General features: G+C 47.3%; 1 protein-coding gene across 6 annotated transcripts in view; it reads right to left on the reverse strand.

Annotated features, from left to right (window-relative positions):
- Nucleotides 1–19,085, reverse strand: part of SLC1A4 (solute carrier family 1 member 4) — a 37,213-nt gene extending 18,128 nt beyond the window's left edge. For all 6 annotated transcript variants that reach the window (XR_008732739.1, XR_008732737.1, XR_008732738.1 and 3 more), the window contains exons 1-4: nt 18,484–19,085; nt 8,754–8,796; nt 7,241–7,303; nt 699–865 (exon numbers count right to left, since the gene is read on the reverse strand). Coding sequence is in view for 3 of the 6 variants with exons in the window: in XM_055713561.1 (XP_055569536.1) it covers nt 699–865; nt 7,241–7,303; nt 8,754–8,796; nt 18,484–18,998 (788 nt within the window). In the remaining 3 variants the exon portion in view is untranslated. The remainder of the gene's footprint in view (nt 1–698; nt 866–7,240; nt 7,304–8,753; nt 8,797–18,483) is intronic.
- Between the last annotated feature and the right edge of the window lie 721 nt (nt 19,086–19,806).

Raw genomic sequence — 19,806 nt, forward strand, 5'->3', positions numbered from 1 at the left:
CAGGCAGCACTACTGTTTCTGTAGGATGGAGAGCATAGCCCTGGAGACTGCTCCTCCCTCTTACACAAAGGGATGCAGGTTCTCCATCGCCCTTTGGTACACGTGGACAGGTGGGGCTCTGCGTTCATGCACTCAACAGGGTTTCTCTCAAACCAACACCAGTGAGTGGGCTGTCTTCTGATCTTCTCAGGTATTTTCCAGGTCAGTACAGGAAACCTTTTGACCAACAGAAAAATGAAGGCATGAAGCTGCGAGTCTGATTTTAGTTACACACCGCATTTGCAAGCACTCCCCAAGCACAAACATCCCCGGCCTTCACACGGAGTACTCCTCACTTGCTCACATCTCCTTTATTCAGTCAAGGCCAGTGCCTTTAGGCACAGGATGGCAGCTAGACACAGCCTTATGCTGCTTTGAAATGAAAAGTCTTCTTTCCTCTAATTCATCAAAAAGAAGTCCCGGAGAGGATTTTTTAAGCAGCCCTCTGAAGTGTTCCAGACTGATACCTTAAGCTATGCATGACTGTCTAATTACAGGGCACAAGGAAGAAGAAAAGACCCCATCATGTGACGCCATGACATTCACTTTTGCTGCGATGAGGGATCTGACAGGAAAAAGCTGGAGAGGCGGATAAATGGTGAGATTCCTGAACTAAGCATAATATTGTACTACAGACGTATCTGCAGCCACACACTTACCACATAATCCAGGAAACCAAGACCATAGTTGCCTCATTGAATGAATTAAAGAAGCGAATCAAATCTTCCCCTTCCTGGCCAAGCTTCTTCAGAGCCACTCCTAAAACCAGAGCAAACAGCACCAGTCCCAGGATATTCATACCTTCAATTTCAGTACCCACAGGGACCTGCAGAGGCAAAAAAAGGCAGCTTGTTAGATGCAAGACCCACACAAAACCCAACAACAGGGTCACCTCATTTTGTTGGCTGCATGACTGATCTGAAATCAACAAGCAGAACTTGTTTTGGGAAGGAAGAACCTATTTTGTCCAAGGGAACCAAATGAGATCTGGACACAGTACAGATACAAACCTCCCTAGTGATGAGCTGGCGGGGATCCACTGGGGAAGGAACAGGCCTCCCACTACCTCCCTTCGTGCCCTTCAATACAATACAGGTGCCCTCAGTGACCTGAGCAGGACACCTCCCCAGTTTACTCAGGACAAGCACCACTGCAGAAGTGAAACAACATGGGCACCAACCACATGTCTGCAGTTAAAAGACAAACTTTCCTCCCTGTTTTCCCAAGAGGGAAGATGGGTGTGGGAGAGAGCGCAGGTATGAATGGCAGATACTGATGATACTGACTTGGTAGCTCTGCTTATTCCACCGAGCATCATCCACTGTTGCCGCTATGATATTCTACTGCCTAAACAAATTATACTTGCAAGAGGCTGGCGGCCGTCTGGCCCCAAACATGCTCTTATTTCCTGACACCTCTGATGGGAATCTGCTCTTCCAAAATGCCAGCTCCATCACCTTAGCACAATATTGATACCAAGGTGAAAACCACAAGAAAACAATCAATGTTATGAAGCAGAAAGGGGGGAGAGGGACAGAACAAGGTAGCAAACTGTGGAAATATACTCGTTCATCTGTCCACATCAGCCATGGGAGATACAGAGAGAACAGAAGAAATACCTGTTCTGCTTGTCAGAAATCATGTGGCTGCATGGTAAAAGGATAAACCCAGGACCCACCTATTGACAAAAACTAGTCTGCTCTGCTGGTCCTTCAGTCTGTTTCTCAAAGAGAGCTGGAGCTTGTTTGGCAAGGTGGTATCATACGAACTGAATGAACGTTCTTGTGGCTATGTAAAAAATATAATTGTTTTGACAAACTGGTTCTTTTTCCTCCCAACTTGGCAGTACAAGCTCAACATGTCAAATTGTTGTTTTATTTGGAAGAACTTCTAAAACAGATTAGGTTTGTGTACAAGTTTTGGCCTTCTGGCTAGTTTAAGTAGACACTAGCTCAATACTAGGAAAGAAAAATATATTCTGAACTCAAAGCTTGAAATGAACATTGACTGAAGAACTTGGGATGCTGGATCTGCTAAACCTGAGAAAACCAGCCTGCTTGAGAGGATATTTTTGCTGGAAGTATACTATTGAACTGGACTGTCTCTTAATGGCAGGTGGAAACAAAGTACTGCAGGGAAGGGGATAAAACAAATTACACGCAAAAGCATGAAGGCTAAACTGCTGTTAACAAAAGCATTTACAAGCAATGAAGGTTCTGTGTTTTTTCATTTGTTAGCTACAAAGTAATTAGATGTGGGACCTTCAATTTTTTAGGGTGGTTACTTGTTCAGGGCTAAGTTATCAGTATTTATTTGATTTCCAATTGAAAGAGCTGAAAACACGGACAGGATATTAAGAATGGGGCACAGCGTATCTCCAGAGACGCCTGAAGAAATGTGCTGTTTTCTCCACACACAGTAACACTTTTCTGTCTGGACAGTTTTGTCCATATTCTGTTTTGTGTGCCTGAAAGCCCTAAACTCTTCTGTGGTTAGAAAAGACAAAAAAATGACACCCTCCCATTAACTGCATAAACTGTGCACATGGCATGCACACATTTTTCCAGTTTTCACTTCTGTTGGCAAAACATAGCTCTAGGGTAGGAGATAAAATTTACCATAAGGCTGAAAAGAATCTTCAAATTTCAGTGACAATTTGCTGAATTTCAGCAACTTGTTTACTGGAATTTTATTTCAGTGACAATTTACCAGTAACAGTGTACAAACTGATGTATAAGTCTCAAATTTTATGACTTTTAAAATGATTTTATTATAGCAGGAACAGAGTCAATGCGAAGTAAAATAATGCTGCATGTCATTTCATCAAAACCAAAGCTTTCTCTGGGAAATATCAATTTAGGCAAAATGCGAACGTTTTTAGAACAGAAAAGAAACACTTGTTTCATTCACATGGAGTGAATGCAACACTTTTTCAGTTTGACACAACTTTTCACCTTGTTGTTTTTTGTTGGTTTTTTTCCAAGTCGTAGTTTTATAATATAACATCTTCTATTGGGTTCATTTTTGATACAAGGCTAATATGAAAAGTTCAGCTTGGAACAGAATTTTACCGTAATGGGCTAAAAATTTTTCCATAAAAAATATCTTGAAAACATTGAATGCTCTTTTGTTCTAGTTCTCATTCAGAAAAAATTATTATGAAACTTTGCTATGAAACAGGAATTCAGTGTTTCAAGCTGCTGAAAAGTACCCAGCATCCTGACCTGGATGTTACTGGGACAGAATCTCATTATACTACTTAATACCGATGTTTTGCAAAACATCTCCACCCTTTAAACTCCCTCTTCCAGAAATTTGCTTCTCAACTCATTAAATGCAGCGCTGTGAGCCTGAAGCCCAGAAACCTGCTACCGTCTGGGCTTCTCAGAGATCTAGGCTCAGGAATGAGACAGAAACGTACTGAATCTGCAAGAGGATTGCTCAGCTTCCCACCAGCCGTGCAGGTGGTGGGTCACAGAGCAGGACAGAGCTTGAGAGGCATGCAGGACAACCAGGGCCAGAACTCCTGGTGCTTAATTTGGAAGGTCACTTCCCTGACTAGAGAAGCCCAGGGCTCTTCTAGGTCATTCAAACCCCACAAGCATCAGCTCTACCTTCTTCAAAGCCATGGGTGCCAAAGGCTTGCCAAATTTTCTTCTTGGGAAGCTAGAAGAGAGCAGGAGAGAGTAGTGTCTCCAGTTAACTACAGCCAGGACCCAGGTGGCTTCTCACCTTTTATCTTAACCTTCACATAACATAAACTGGCCAATTCTCCTCCAACTACCCTGTACCTCTTCAGAATGACCACACATGGAGTTTAGCCTTCTCTTGCTCCTGGCATTGTGATCACTGCCGCTGCTGTTCTCCAGGTGCTCACACTTACTAGCCCTTCAAGCCTAGGTCTTGTGATCTGGGCACCCCTAAATTCTTGGTGACCGGAGGGAGGACTCTGTGCACAGCCACCAAAAACTTCTTAGCTGTTTCCCTCTATTCACTGTCATCCTGTTCCCCTCTTTCAGGTCTTGCTCTCCCCTCTTTCTCCCTCTTCAGCCAATTTCTTTACAACACAACATTTACCGTTGTCTCCCATCACCTCAGATGCAGGCAGAAGGTGCATCATTTGCACAGAGTAGTAACTTACTGCAGGAAGTTGCTCCCTGCAAATCAAGGAGGACAATCTGCAGCGTTCAGGGAACTTCACCTCCTTGCAGCACAAAATGGAAAGAGTCCAGCAGTAAATCCTCAGCAAAAGATCCTCTCAATCCCAGCCTCTAAAACTGGCAGATGCTGAACAGCCTTTTTGTACTCTTAACAGAAGAGTGCATCACCCCAAAGGAGCTGCCAAACCAAGCAGCATTGTAGACACCAAACAAAAACAGCTTTAATGAGAGCTTTGTTCCTGGATAAACTATGGGCCACGTTATCGTTTGCTGGAAATTATGTGTTCTGGTAGGAAGATTCATGGAGCTTTTCTGGGCCTTGAATCTCTCTGAAGATCCTATTGTTTTTTGCTCTTGAAACAAAATGCTTATAAAGGAAACAACTGCTGATGTTGAGCTGTGCCAGTAGTAGGTGGCTGAAAAAATGCAGCCGTGTGATGTGAGGAAGAAGAGCAATCACCAGTTTGTGTATTTTTACTGCTGTCACAAGAGGAACAGAGTCCCCCTGTGCTACAGATGGGGAACTGAGATACACCATGCCCCAGGAAGCCTTGCTGCCAAAGGGGGAGAGAGGATGCAGCATAAAAGCTAGGTAAACACAAGGGGAGCACGTGAAACAACAAAACCGACATGGCTACGCAGACATCTACGTGCTCCACTATTCGTATCATCAGCGAGAGATGACAGGGCCTATTAACCAGCGGGGGGCGGGGGGGAAATATAATCAATGGAAAATTTTGCTCTACACTGTTCATATGGAAAGAAGGAAAACATTTCTCCTCTTCAATCAAATATTCTGCTGATGAAAGAAAACTTTAGATAGGAATATCATCTCGTTTCCCTGGAACCCAAACCTATTGCTATGATATTTATGCTATGTGTTATCCAAAAATCATACTCCTCCTTTCCAAACTTAACCCTCATCTGTCCATAAATACTGTGGTCAGACCAGTACCGAAACCAAGTTAACAAAACTGAGATGACGTTTTCTTTCTCTTCAGTCCACTCTTCCCTAGACACAGTAGGGCGTCTTCTGGAATTAAAGAAGCTCAGCTCTGGTTTTGCTCCAACAACTGAAGAAAAGTTTTGGAAAAGTAATAGCGGAAATAACTTTTACATCATAACTGCTGGCAAAAACAGGCACCAGTGACAAATTTAGAATATTTTTTCTGATATTGCATCAAATAGGAGCCTGATAAGTGGGAAAAGGAAAGAAGAAAACTAAAAAAGAATCCCACATTTTAAATTGCCAAAAGATGCATTCTTACCTCTTGAGGAAGAGTGGTGGCTTTGAACAAGCATTAAGAAAAAAAAAAAAAAAAAATACTTGACAGCCAAGCCTATGTCCAATGGATATGGTTGGCCCTAGTCCGTGCTGGCCTGCCAAGAAGCCCCTATCAAACTTGACACTGAAGATGAATAATGAGAGTTTTACTCAACTTTTGCTTAAATACCCCTGCTTAAATGAAGAGTAACTCTACACCCTGTAAGCAAACACACATGTCTGAATGCACAGCTTTTCATATTGTACCTGGGTTTTAGCAGCACGAGGCTGCGCTGGCACGTATTGCCTAAGGATACAATGGCATGAGAAGAGAAAGTGCTCTTTTGGGGTGACATGGCCCTTCTGCTGTCATTGCTGTGCATCCGTGTCAGACAGCGTGAGTGCAGATCTGGGCAATGCAATCTTACAGGCACTGGCAGAGCCTGCGCAGACGGAGCTGCCTTCTTCCCCAGCGAAACTGCCCCCAGTGTCATAGCAGGCTTCTAGGCAAGGGCTTTTTCCCCTGCTCAGTTCTCGTGCCATCCAAGTCACCTGCCACCCTGCCTCCAGGGCTGGGGAAAGCTCTGCCTGTCAACCGAACGCAGGGTTTGGAGACACACTGTTCTGCACCACCTGCTCACGCACCATACACGACGAGAAGTTAATGGGGCCAGTGCTTCCTGCACCCAGGGATATGCTTCAGAGCCCCTCTGGATGAGCATAAGCTATTTTTTCCTCGATGGTTTTAGACTGCTGGGCAAGCCCTGGCTGAGCCCTTCTACGACAAGTACAAACATTACAAATCTTGCCCCAGGGGCATGCAAATCATATTAAAAAATACAGTAACACACCACCTGATACTACTCTCAGATAGTCAGAATGAGCCTGAGAAACAGAAAATAACCCCAAAAGTCATTTCCAGTCTCAGACCCCTCTCCCCAAAATGCCATGAAAGCACGGGATACTTCATTTGGAGTAAGGTGACATGCTGCAGGCTGGGACACCAGATTGTTTCATAGCATGCTGCCTGTAAGGCCACAGTAATTATTGCTGGACCTGCAAAACGTTGGCCCTGGCCAATAATAAAGATGTTTGATAGCCCTGTGCTGCTGGAGAGATGCCACTCAATGGGATATAGAGCTTCTCTGAAAGTCCTATGAGCTACATATGGAAGATAACATTCTATCTTAGCAACCCCTGCAAGTTTCCTTTTTGACACCACTGCAACAGCAGCCTATTTGTAATACACCGTCTCTAATTTTCACTCCTTCAGACCACTTGTTCCTGCTTCAAGCAAAATTTCAACAGCATGGCAACAAGAAAAAATTCTCAACTAACCGGGTTTTTTTGTTTGTTTTTTTAGAAAGAGCCTTGGGTAGTGGAAAAAGGCTCATTCTCTCCAAACTGTTAATGAAGAGTAAGGTTTAAGGGACTGCTTTCAGCCAGTCTGATTGCTAATTAATTCCAAGTCTACAGAAAGCTATCTGGAAACATTAGGCAGAGCAACTAATGAAAATTTAGATCAGGTGAGACCAGGTCTAAGAAAGCATAGCCTAAAAATAAGATCTCAAGGCTCAGATCAGTTGAATTCAACTCTCTTATCCATCACAGCATTCTTGTGTGGCTGTGATTAACTCATCTGGCTCATGTATGCCTCAGTCCCAGGCAAAGTACAGTACTTTTTTCTTTCTAATGACTGCTGGAAAGGATTAAAGACTGTGTAGTCAAATACTACAGTTGACAAGGGTTTGCATAAAAATATAAGAAGTAACCTTACCTTTTCCTCTGTGACATTTCCAGAGGTAGTATTTCTGAGCAGCATCTTATATTCTGTGGCATACTGCAGGTAAGAAAAAAAAACAAACAAACACACAACAAAACCCCACAATGTTTGCTGATCAGATCATCAATATGACTGTACCATCTAGCATTTCACAAGGAGGAGATTACGGGTAGGAAGATCTTTTCTGGAGGCCAACTAGCCTGTCCTGTGCAAGAAAAGGGAGTGACAGCATATGCAGCCCCTTCCCCATGTGGCAATGGAGAACTGCTGTGTCCCCCCCGAGTTCCCAGGTTTGGGAAGCAGCCAAGGAATTCCCCTTTCCTGCACCCTGCTGTTCCTCACACACCATGCTGTCACACTGGCTCCTGCAAAAGGCAAGTGGCACTTGTGCTATTTCACTGTTAGAAATGGCGAGGCAGGCATTTAAATTGTCAGTAAAATACCGAAAATCTAGGGCAACAATTTACTTTGCTGAATGAGCTAGACACCTTGCAAAAGCAAGGCACCTCTTTCGGCTTGTTTTCTTCAGGTATAAAATAAGGGAAAGAAAAGCTTATGTACTTGCCAATTACCCGTGATAACAGCAGCACAGAGGAAAGGATGTCTTCTTTATCTCATCCTTGAACACACAGAACCCTGACACCTGAGGTATCACAGAGTATCTTTTTCTTAATGGTATTCTTGTACTGCTCTTATTTTTATTTATGGTACATCGACTTGTACTGTATCATATATACATTCAAAATGGAACTTAATTTAAGAGTTTGACCTTGGTTTTGATACAAAAGCAAACCCACAGAATAGCATGAAGGCAAAAACTATTATTCTGCTCCTGTATCATAAAGAATGACTCTGCCCCACAGCAATATTCTCAACAGCGTTTATCCCAGCACCTAAAATTAGCAATAAGAACTAAATCAAAATCTTCTCGGTGCCCCACAGTTCCTGTCCATCAGTTTAAGCCACACTATATTCTGGTGCCAGTTTTCATCCCACCACACTCAGTCCTCTGTTGGAAGAGAAGCCAAGCAGAGCACTTAATCCAGTGAGGGATACCATAGAAGATAATGAAAGCATCAGGTAATGCTTACACACATGGGAGCCTGAAAATCTTTAGCCTTGTCTGTTCTAAGCCAAGCTCCAAATTATGTACCCTAAGGTTGCCCAGCTAGCTCCCACAACGTGACAAGCAGCCTGGCACAAAGCAGAGCTGCCACTGCTGTCCAACACGGCACCCAAAGTATAAAAGTTCAAGGAACGTTTTTGGTGAAGGCACAAAACATAGGCTACAACTATGCTTTTGTTTGAGGAGTATTTTTCAAAATCAAACCATTTGCCATGGAAGTTGTATGTCTGATTACACCAGAGTGCTTTTAAAACTCCTACTTACTGTAAATAAATTAACTTCTGGTATTTTCTACATCATCTTTCTAGTCCTTTTCTCAAAAAAAGAAAGCAGTCACTTGGTGTGCTGTCAGCTCATGTCCAAAGTGCACACATATCTTACCGTTCGGAAAGCTGCAGCAACAAGATTTGAAGGAAACAGGTTTCTGTAAAATACAAAGAAGAAAATGAAGTATTTCTTGTAGATCTTCTGAAACAAACACACCAAGGTGTTTTACTCTCAGAAACAGAATTCTATTTGCAAAGGCAAGCACATTGGCATCAGTGAGGTACACACTACAGAAGATACTCTGGCAGCACGGAGCAGATGTCTTGCTATCCCTCCAGAGGCATGAATGCCACCTTCTTTTGCTCACATAAAAAAAGGTCCCTGCTTGTCTGCCACACCAAACCAGTTGGGTAGGGACAGGGACACCAGAGGCAACCAGACATGATGCCAGTTACACACACCCATCAGGCAGTGGCTACAGAAACTGGCTTAGCCACACCAGCTGCAGCAACAGCTTATGGTCTCCAGGGTCAGGCAGATTTTTAACATTACTCATGTGATTACACTTTGCTCGCTGCATCAACATGAAGGACAATCCAATCAGCAAAATCCACTTAAGAGAATGGCTTAACCCTTCAACACAACAAGGGCAGCTCCGTGAACACTGAGGTAAAGCAGAACAATGTCACAGGCCAGATGCAAGGGCTTAGGTGCTTAAACAGCACAGATGAAAGTAGGGGCAACTCATACAGAAAGTGGCAACATCTGAATTTGGCAATGCCTTCATACAGAAACACAAAGGGTTTGTACAGAGGATAGCATGCACAGCGATGTACACTTCTACTGCACATCCAGTGTATATGTGCACCTACAAAGCGACATGGACAGGAAGAACCATTAACTGGCCCATGGGAGAAGAAGCTGCTCCTTGTTGCATTTTATAGTTGATTAATGCTACACTTCCTTTCTCCCTTACAGTGGGCAAAGAGCACGTGTCCCCCTAGCCAAATGGCAGCTTTTTTTGCTGTGTCAGAAAGCAAAATAGGAATAATAGCTGACCTCTGGGGCCACGGCAGGAGCCTAGCTAGCAACAGCACGAAGGTCAGGGTTATGAACAAAAAATACCACCAGCCAATGCATCAAGGAGGCACGAGAACTCTTACGGTAAGGAAACAGAAGACCTTACCCAGAGCCAGTTAACTGTGGCAAAAAGCATTTAGTAGCTGCTCTCGTCCTTTGCTCTTCGCACTGATCTGAGGGGGCTGCAGCTACCTCCGGGCTGTGCCCTGCTAACCTCCCCGCAGCTTTTGCCATAGTTACAACCAGCAAACACGACTGGTTTTTTTCCATTGCAAAGCTCTGCTACTCTGCCAGGCGGTGAGGGCTCTCCCACAGCCTTGATAGCAACATAAAGTAGACGGACCTTCATCAAGCAAGTGGCTGCTGTGAACTACTGCAGCCTCTCTGATGCGTTACAAGTGTACTAGGAGGCAGCTGCAAGTGCCAAATTGCTTTAAGAATAATTTGGCTTCTGGAGGCTATGGTCCACTGACCACAAAAGAAACAGCTACTTTTTCTCCTTAAAATTAGTCAATACAGCTGTCTGCTTGAATGTAGGAGGGCAAGCTCTAACTCTGCAAAGATGCTTAAGAATTGGTCAAATAAGATCAATGGAACAGCAAACATGAATCAATTCTCGCATAGCTGGAACAGTGGTGGATAAAAGCCTCACGTAAAAGTAAAAGCTATCTTGCTTTTATCAGGAGTAAAACATCACACATACAAATGGGCCAGCTCAGGGCACAGCTTTAACAAAAAAAAAAAAAAAAAAGAAAACATGCTGTTGGGAAAATAAGGGTATTTCTTTTCAACTTTTCATAGCAGGATGATTACATTTTCAAAAAAAAAAAAATTGGCTGAATTTTGAAGAAGCAAAGAGATGAAAAAAGACTGAAAACCAAGCAGAAACCGAGTAACTTTTTTTTGGTTATAATCAGCTTTTCCATCCTGACAAAACAAAGCCAAAGGAAGTAATTCTAAAGCCTAAACATTATGGTTCTCCCATGTTTAAATGTGGCTGAGAAACCAAACCTCCATAATTTACACAGTATGTCAGCCACGGGCCTCAGTAATTAAACACTAACTTAACGCAAAGCATATACTTAAAGCACATACTTGAGTGACCCCAGCAGCCCCACTACAGCAAGGCAAGGGGCAGGTTCTTGCTTCGAGTGTGAACAGCACTAAAGCTATTCAAATACAAGCATATAGCGGGCACTCTTCTTTCTCCCTGGAGCACCAGTCACAGGACTTGCGAAGGACAGGGAAGAGCATTTTTGACAATCCACCAAGTAAAAAAATTTGGACCTTAATTCAGCAGCTTAGAAGGAGCTGTGCGTTTTGTTCAGTCCAACCAAGTACACCTGGCTGCAAAGTCCCAGCAACACGTAAAATAATGTTTTGTTCCTCTGTTTCAAATCCTGAAGTTGAAAACGTGTTGGGTCATAAAAAGCAATCAACAAATAAACGGCTTCTCTTGAAGGCATGAGTTCTGCACATACTACACTGCTTTCTCACCTAAGATCAGTCAGCATATGAATTAAATTAAACTTCAATTATGGGCAGGCCAGACCGCAGGTTTTTACCTTAAGATGGATTTGTGCAAGAACACCACAGCAGCAACTGAAAAAAAACAACTGGTCAGGATGCTGCATGCTCCAGGGAGAGCCAAAAGCTGGCTGGTGATGTGCCTGGGCTCATCATGTGCTCGTGCCTGTAGGCTCTGCTCACCGCGCGGCGAGGCAAAGTTCACCCACCACAGAAACCCAAATCCAGCTCTGTCCCTGGAGCTGGTATTCACCGTGTCCCCAAGCCCAAGCAGAGGAGTCGCACGGGGAAGTGCAAACATCCCTCCGGTCCGAGTGAACCGGCAAACAGGAAAGCTGATGAGCTGGGTAATTGGGCATGCAAATTAAACATGGGTGTCTGCCAGCTGGTTTTTCCATGCAGACCAAATGTTGAGAAGGGTTTTTTTGCTTTAAAAGCCTGTACCAGATGTGAATGTGGAATTTAAGGAAATCAACATGGTTGTATCACTGGATTGTGGACTGTTGCTGCTGTTTCTAATGGCCCCGTCCCTGCTGCTGCCATGCCCTGCGCCAGAGAACACCGCTGCCTTTTTGAAGATGCGGGCTACTGCAAGAACACACTGCTGAGAAAACCCTGTGACTGTGCAATAAGGAGCCCCGCACAGCTGTCTGGGATCAGGCAGCCTTGGTCCTATGACACAGAAAGACAAAACTTGCTATATGTGGCAAGAATGAGACGAACCAGCGATGCGTGACATTCTGGCAGGGGGACAGACATGCTGCATGTGCCCCAGGTGCTCCACAGCTGCTGGGCCCTTGCTCCACAGAGCAGGATGGATTTCCCACGCACAGACCCAACCACCTTTGCGGCATAAAGGCAAAGCAGGTGGCACAGAGAGCCTTTACACCCCTCGCCAAGCACCAGGCAGGAAAGTCTCTCTCTGCCTGTTGCAAGTTGTGCAGACAGCTGTCCCCTGCTCCCCCTCAACAAAGAAAATAAAATCAGAAATCCATCAGACGTGTGTCCTGGGGCTGAAGTGGCAGCTGGGCTGAACCACAAAACGCCTGTGTACCTGCGCAACACACAGTGTGAGAAAGCACCCGTCTCAGACCCTCTTAAAATAGGAACCAGAAAGCAGCAGCACCAGGGGCGGGAGTTTCAGGGTCTGAATGCCTTCTGCTCGAATACTGTGCTCATCAAACCATCTCCCCATGCACAGCTGGATAAACCCAGCTTTTTCCTTTTCTCCAGTGAAAAGCTGCTCCTACCAGTCAAAAAGGGACCATTACTTGCCTAACCAAATGCAACAGGAAGGTCTCACTGTATTTTTGCCTTTCTTAAACTAAGAAATCTTAGTTTAGCTGCAGCATCCACTGCTGGGAATCCCAGATGACTAAGGAAACCTGGAGCTGTAAAGGTAGGAAAAAGGGGCTGTAGCTCCCACCCTTCTCAATTTTGATATTACAGTCAAATTCCTCTCCTTTACCCTGTATCTTTCCACCAGCAGGGTAAGGATGGGACAGGAAATCCTTCATTGCATGTGTAAGGGATTATTATTAATAACTGTTTCTAAATGATTCTTTTGCTAGAGCTCCGCAAACAACTCTGCTCTGGCAGCAAAAGTGCAGCAAAATGAAACCCTAAAATACTACGCATTCCTCTTTCCTTGCTTCTTACAAAAAGGTTCCACTTCTAAGGCCAAAAACCTTGCTGTTGGAAAACATATTTTTCTGAGGAAGCCTAGGGAAAAAAAAAAAAATCAACCCACTGTGTTGCGTTATCTCCTGGCTTTTTTTCAGTGAAGTGTTTTCACTGGTAGGAGTCCACTGACAGCAACTTTATTGCCATCTGTGGCAACCTGCAAGAGCCCGGTTTGGATTGCTCCCATGCCTTTACTTTTCTTTCTGTCCCAAGATTTTCATTCAATATCACACAAATTTTCTCATCTGCTTTTTGATATGTATGCGGATGCACAATACATGCCCTGGACATACACGTATTGCCGAGTACTGCATTCGCTTTAACAGAGAAATTTGAAAGTGTGTTCACTTAGATCAGACATTTGATACTTTTTTTGCCTTAATGGTCCAGTCTGCATCTTTGTTGCTCAGAAAATAAAACATAACTGGGGGGAGTCAATAGTAAAAGGCAATGAATATAAAGAATAAAAGAAAGGAGCAGAAATGTTCCGAGGTTTTCTAAAAAAGACCCCACCAGATAGTGCAGGCACATCAGTGAAAACATTGAGTTCTTCCTACAAAAATCAGTCAGCAATCCCTATACTTCCAGAGAGGATCCAGGATCAAAAAAATGACACAAGCGAAGGTGGACATTGACTACTTCCCTTATCCTGATGGCACCCCAGAATTAAGAGCTAGCCATCCTAGCTACCCAGCTAGCCAGTGGTTAGCCTACCTCCGGGACCCACTGTTGGTGTACTGCAGCGGCTCTCCAGCCACTTCGTATTCTATTTATCACTACAAAGGTGGCACCTCCTCCTCCTCTCCTAACAGTCAAGTTTTGCTCTCTTTCCACATTGGGATTTGAGAGTTTCTCCCTGCGCTCAGGCTCGTGCCTGCCTTCCCTCCAGCTCCAGAGGCGCTCGGAGCCAGCGCAGGGGCTGGCTGAGGGCGCCGCGGGTACTCCCTTTGGCAGTGGGACAGAAAGGACACTGAGGAGCAATTAAATTTAAATTGCTTTTGCAGACTTGCCTGGCAGCCCGAGAAACCCTGACATTACTGCTCGGGGCAGACACCTGGACCTCTGTGTACCCTTCCTACAAAAAGCAGTTGATGCTACTGTCTTCTTCCCTCCCCGGACTGTTAGGGCTGGATTTAAACCAGAATCCCCTTCCCAAAGCCAATTCCACAGTTTCAAAACATGTTCTCATCCCAAAATTGGGCAAAGAAAGCCTGTTCTAGACCTTTTTTCCACTAAAAATAATAATATAAAATACTTTGTTGAAATGTTCCTTTTTGATGAGTGAGATTTTCTACTTAAGTCTTTTGTATAAAACTATGGCAAAACATTGACCTCACTGAAATGAAATGCCAGGATCACCCACTGTTGGAAATTTTGACAGGATCAATAGGTTCCTGTGAAACTGTTTATTTTGTTGAATTGGCAAATACAAATCAGAGCTAAAACAAAACTCTGACCTTATCAAAACATGCAGGCTTGTCAACTGCCCATCGAAAGTGTTAACAAATCAATAGATTCTTGCAAAACACTTGATCCTGCCATTTCAGCCACTTTCCAACAAGCCACAGGTGGGCTGGTAGCTGGTGGCTGGAGTCACCACCTCTCTCCTCACCCGTTTCTCCCTGGTTAGATGCCCAGCACAATCAGAGCCATGCTGGCTCTCTGCAATATCACTCACTCAGGTGGGTTCTGAGCCCCAGAGCCCACCATATCACAGCTGGCCTCCTTCTCCACCTCCTACCCACTTCACAGCCAAGCTGACAAGTGTTTTTTATTCCCTGTTGCTCTGCCTTCTCCACCAAACAAATGAGTAAGGGATGAAACCAGAAACTCTAAAATTTCCCTTCACCCTCCTCATCTTCTGCTGGCACTCAGAGCTCACCTGCTTGGTACAACAGAGCTGCTGTCCATGCCAGATGCTCTGGAGATGTTCACAAGGTCCACCTTCAGCTAAGGCTGTGTGGAGTAAGAGTGAACCAGAGCCTGGCTTAACATAAAGAGCCTGAACTGGCTGCTGTGGAGAAGCCTGTCTTTCTTCCTTGACACAGGACAGAGTTAAGGAAAGCCAAGGTCCCCCACTTGGCTTCAGAGCACATCCCACTTTTTTTTTTTTTTTTTAAGCCATCAGCCTTGTGGAAGAACCTCCGAACTCTTGCTGGATCCCTCCCATGATCGCTGAGCTGCAGCCTCTTCCTACCTTTGGCCATGCTCCTCTTTTAGGGAGCTCCAAAGAGCTGCCCACATGACAGACCTGAGATGAGATGAGCCATCAGTACCGCTGCTGTGGGGCACAAAGGCACCTCCAGGACAGCTCTGCTGTCCCCACCCCACATCCTGGGGCAGAGGATGGCTGCCTAAGCCCTGGCCAGGCAGCTCCAGGCTTGCCTCCTGCACTTGCCAGAAAGGAAACCAGGAGGGTGCTCTGGCACCTCCAGGCAGACAGATTAGACCCAGGAGGTTACGGTCAATGGACAAAACAAAACAGAGACAGCCTTACGGTTCACCGGTGAGTCATCATTCATTTGGTACTAAGGCCCAAGACAAATCTCTTTTCTAGAGGTTGTGTCTGCATGCATAGGTACAAGCTTTAGACTTGGAAGCATAAAAGCATGACCAAGAAATTAAGTTGGCCTGCAGACATTGCTGAGACAATGGAAAACAACATCTCTGGTCATTAACTAACACACTTCCCAAAAGCAGAAGGGATCTGCATCCCAGGAAAGGCACCCTGTGTCATCCCTGCAGAAGCCGGGACATATACCGACTCGCAGCTGTGATTTCCTTTTTGCCTGTTTCTTCCTTGGGCCATTTCACATCTGCTGTCATTTCTGTAGGGGGACTCAGCTTGCCCATTTGCACCTCATTTTCACCTTTTATCTGAAACAGAGTAGTGAAGCCTTGAAGGAAACAGCCAGTCTTGTGGCACAGTTTCATGACCTAAAGTGAGAAAAGGAAAAGCGAAGAGGAGGATGCCGTGGGACCCACCCACGCCAAAGGCAACAGAGCCTCCAGGCTCTACAGACTCAAGACCTTGTTAACTGAAGGTGGGGTTACTCTGGTACCTTCCACCACAACAGTGACCACGATCAATGCTCAGACCAGAACACCCACATTTTCAAGAATGGGTTAAAAAAAAAAAAAAAAAAAAAGAGTATCAAAAATTAAAAGGCAGAGGGAGAGAGATGATATTTCCAGAAAAATCACATAACCCACTCCATACCACTGTCAGGGATTTGTGCTATGAATTTTTAGTAACAGCCATGTCCAAACGCATCCTTTCTGGACTGGATTTCACTGTCACTGCTGTAACAACTGGACTGCCCAACAATGTGGCTGCAAGAGCCCTTCCCTGGGGCTCCAAGAAAAAGCTGAATTCAGAGCCCACTGTACATGCACTGTGGGAAAGCCCCTGGCTCCTCATTTCCCAGAAGGAAACCTCTCTGCAACCTGTATGCTTTACCCAAGTCTCATCATTACGAGTGTTAGAGTTAAGGACTCGATTCCACCAGTTACAACCCCTTTGAAGATAAACCCTCCAACTGCATTTACAGACCAGAGCAAGAAGCGTTTTTCTGCTCCCAGCTTCACAGACGCTGTCCACAGCCTGAAGCTCAAGCTGTTTCTCAGCTACATCCTACTCCACGCTGCGTGGCAGCACAGGAATGAAACACCAGCTACAGCAGCCACACCAGGATGCAGCCAGGGCAGCCACGCTACAGGCATCTTCCCAGCTCCCCCAGTTGTGCTGATTCCTTTTTTTTTTTTTCTTTTTGGTAATTTTCCTTCACTTGCCTACACTTCCATTCAACTCCAACCTGCACAGCCAGCCAACTACTCCCACTGTCCTGTTATTACTTTTTAATGTGTTCTGTTAGGAATTGCCAGTCCTTAAGAGAGGTCCTTAATCGTCAGCAGTTAAGAGAGGTGAGGCTGAGAACACACAGTGTGTAGCTGCCAATGGGACAAACCAGAACTTACTTTCTGTCCAAAAAGGAACATACTTCTCTCTGGGGAAGAAAAGGATATTAACATGGATTTGCAAATACAGCTGGGGGGGCATTGGTTGTTTGGATTTACTTTAGAAACTTTTAATCATTGTTGCCATATCTGTTTACCCAGACAGTGAAAAAGTCTCTCAGCTGAAAAATTGAACCCACAAGTGCAAAGCAAACAATCTAAATAAAAATCCCACACTCAGCTTTGCAATTACCAAGGTATCAACTAAGTACAACTCTCCCGACACTTTGATGGTACACAGGTCACCTCCCTTACTCTTCTGTTTGCACCTTGATAACAACACCTACCACCTCCAAAGCTGTTCATCTTCCAATGTCTCAGCAAACCTCCACGCTCCCTATTGATGTGCTATCACTTCCCATCACTCCCTCAGCTACACTTGCCAGGAAAGACCCAGCTGCCACTGCTCAGTTTTCCTTTATTCCACCACTTTTCTCAGGTACCTACAATACACTTTTCCACATCTGCCCAACATTACTCAGGTGCGAAAAAACTGGCAGAGCCAGACCTGGGGTAACAAAACAGATCAGCTGTTCACATCTGGGGTTCTGCACCAAGACTCATCAAAGCACGAGAGATTGCAAGTCCAATACTCAAAAAGCTAGCTGTATGTCTGCCTCATTTGTGTAAGTGTTCCTCTCTTATTTAAAGAGCTGGACAGATCTCAACAAGACATGACCTTTGAAGGGAAAAAAAAAAAGGTAAAGTCTGCAACTTTGCAAGGAGGAACAAAACAAAAAGACTATGGTCTGGTTAGAAGCAGAAGCCTTGCTTCCAGGAGGTTTTGAGTAACATGTCTTGTCTTTGCAAGGTGCAGAGATGGGAAACTCACGAACATGCAGGGTGTCCTGACACCAGGCTGTTTAGGGTATGTCCCCGATGGAAATACAGTGTTGCATTTCCATATCCATACCTACGCAAGGGCACTGCATGAGGCAGGTTGGCATCTGTACCAGGAGACTGAGTAAAGCGTGGGGGGAACAAAAGAAAAAGGTACGTGTGAGTGATGGGTAGAGCTGCCCTGCCATGCCTGTGGGAGATGGGCACCAACAGGCAGCGGGGCAGGGGAAGGTGCCCGGCAGGGCCATGGCTGCCCTGCAGCGAGCACCCAGGGGCCACTCTCCTTCAGACGGGACCAAAAACGGGCCCAGGCACCGAGAGATCCCAGCCAGCCTCGCCTCATCCTCACAGCCACCCAGCCAAAATTAAAAATAAAGGGGGGGAGAAGTAGAGCATCATGCAGCCCTACACCCCACTGGGTTGCAACTACCTGGGCAGCAAGTGGTGGCTCTGGAGAAGCCAGCATGAGAGGGAGCTGGGGGAGAGGAGGAAGAGGGAGCTGGATAAAAAGGAGCAAGAGAGGGGGACGAGAGGGAGCAGGAGAGGAGAATGAGAAGGAGCTGGGTAAGAAGAAGGAGGAAAGGGACGAGGAGGGGGTGGGGGTTCCCCGGCTGCCGCTGCAGCGTGCAACACCGCCGGGTCTGTCATCATCCTCCGGCGAGGGGTGGGGGTGGCGCGTGGCGGGTGGCGGCCTCACCTGACGAGGTCCAGGAAGGAGTCCACCGTCTCCTTGGTGGTGGGCACGGCGCCCGGCAGCCCCAGCTCGGGGGCGTTGAGGGCAGAGGCGCCGGCGCCGGGGCGGACGATGAAGCCGAGAGCGACGGCGAGGCCGGAGGCCAGCAGCGTGGTGCCCAGGAAATAGGCGAGCGCGATGCCGCCCAGGCGGCCCAGCGAGCGGGTGTCCAGGCTGGCGGCCCCCGACACCAGGCTGCACACCACCAGCGGCAGGATCACCATGCGCAGCATCCGCAGCAGCAGCTCGCCGGGGAAGGCCAGATAGGCCACCTGCGCCGGGCCCAGCGCCGCGCCGCGCACGGCGGCGCCCAGCGCCACGCCGGCCACCACCCCCGACACCGTGAGCACCACCAGCGCGTTGCGCCGCAGGAAAGCCCGGCAGCCCCCCAGCCGGCCGCCGCCGCGCTCCGCCGCCGCCGGCCCCTCCGCGTAGCCGTTGGGGCCGTTTCCCGCCTTCCCCTCAGCCGCCTCCTCCATGCTGCCGGCCGCGGCAGCCGGCGGCGCCCTCCCCGCTCCCGCTGCCCGCGCCGCGCCTCAGCCTCGCGCTGCCGCCCGCCGCGCGACTGACGCGCCGCGCCGCGCCGGGCCGGCCCCGCCCCGCCCGCCGGGGGGCCGCCCCGCCCCGCCCCCCGCCCCGCCCCGCCCCGCCCCACCGCCCGCCGCCGGCCCCGCGAGCAGCTGGCGCCATGGGGGCCCCGGGGGTCCGCACGTGCCCTCCCCGCCCCAGCCGCGGGCCTCGGTGTGCCCGCCGGTGGGCGCGCGCCGCCCCTCTGTGTCCCCCTCGGTGTCTCCTCCGTGCCCTAGGGCTCACACACGGCCCCCCAGCGTCCCCTGTGTGTCCCCCCACTGTCCCCCTCGGTGTCCTAGAGCTCACACATGTCCCCCCACTGTCCCCCTCGGTGTCCCTGTGGCTCACACATGTCCCCCCACTGTCCCCCTCGGTGTCCTAGAGCTCACACATGTCCCCCCACTGTCCCCCTCGGTGTCCCTGTGGCTCACACATGTCCCCCCACTGTCCCCCTCGGTGTCCTAGAGCTCACACATGTCCCCCCACTGTCCCCCTCGGTGTCCCTGTGGCTCACACATGTCCCCCCACTGTCCCCCTCGGTGTCCTAGAGCTCACACATGTCCCCCCACTGTCCCCCTCGGTGTCCTAGAGCTCACACATGTCCCCCCACTGTCCCCCTCGGTGTCCCTGTGGCTCACACATGTCCCCCCACTGTCCCCCTCGGTGTCCTAGAGCTCACACATGTCCCCCCACTGTCCCCCTCGGTGTCCCTGTGGC

Source organism: Falco cherrug, chromosome 6, assembly GCF_023634085.1.
Source record: "Falco cherrug isolate bFalChe1 chromosome 6, bFalChe1.pri, whole genome shotgun sequence".
Taxonomy (NCBI): Eukaryota; Metazoa; Chordata; class Aves; order Falconiformes; family Falconidae; genus Falco; species Falco cherrug.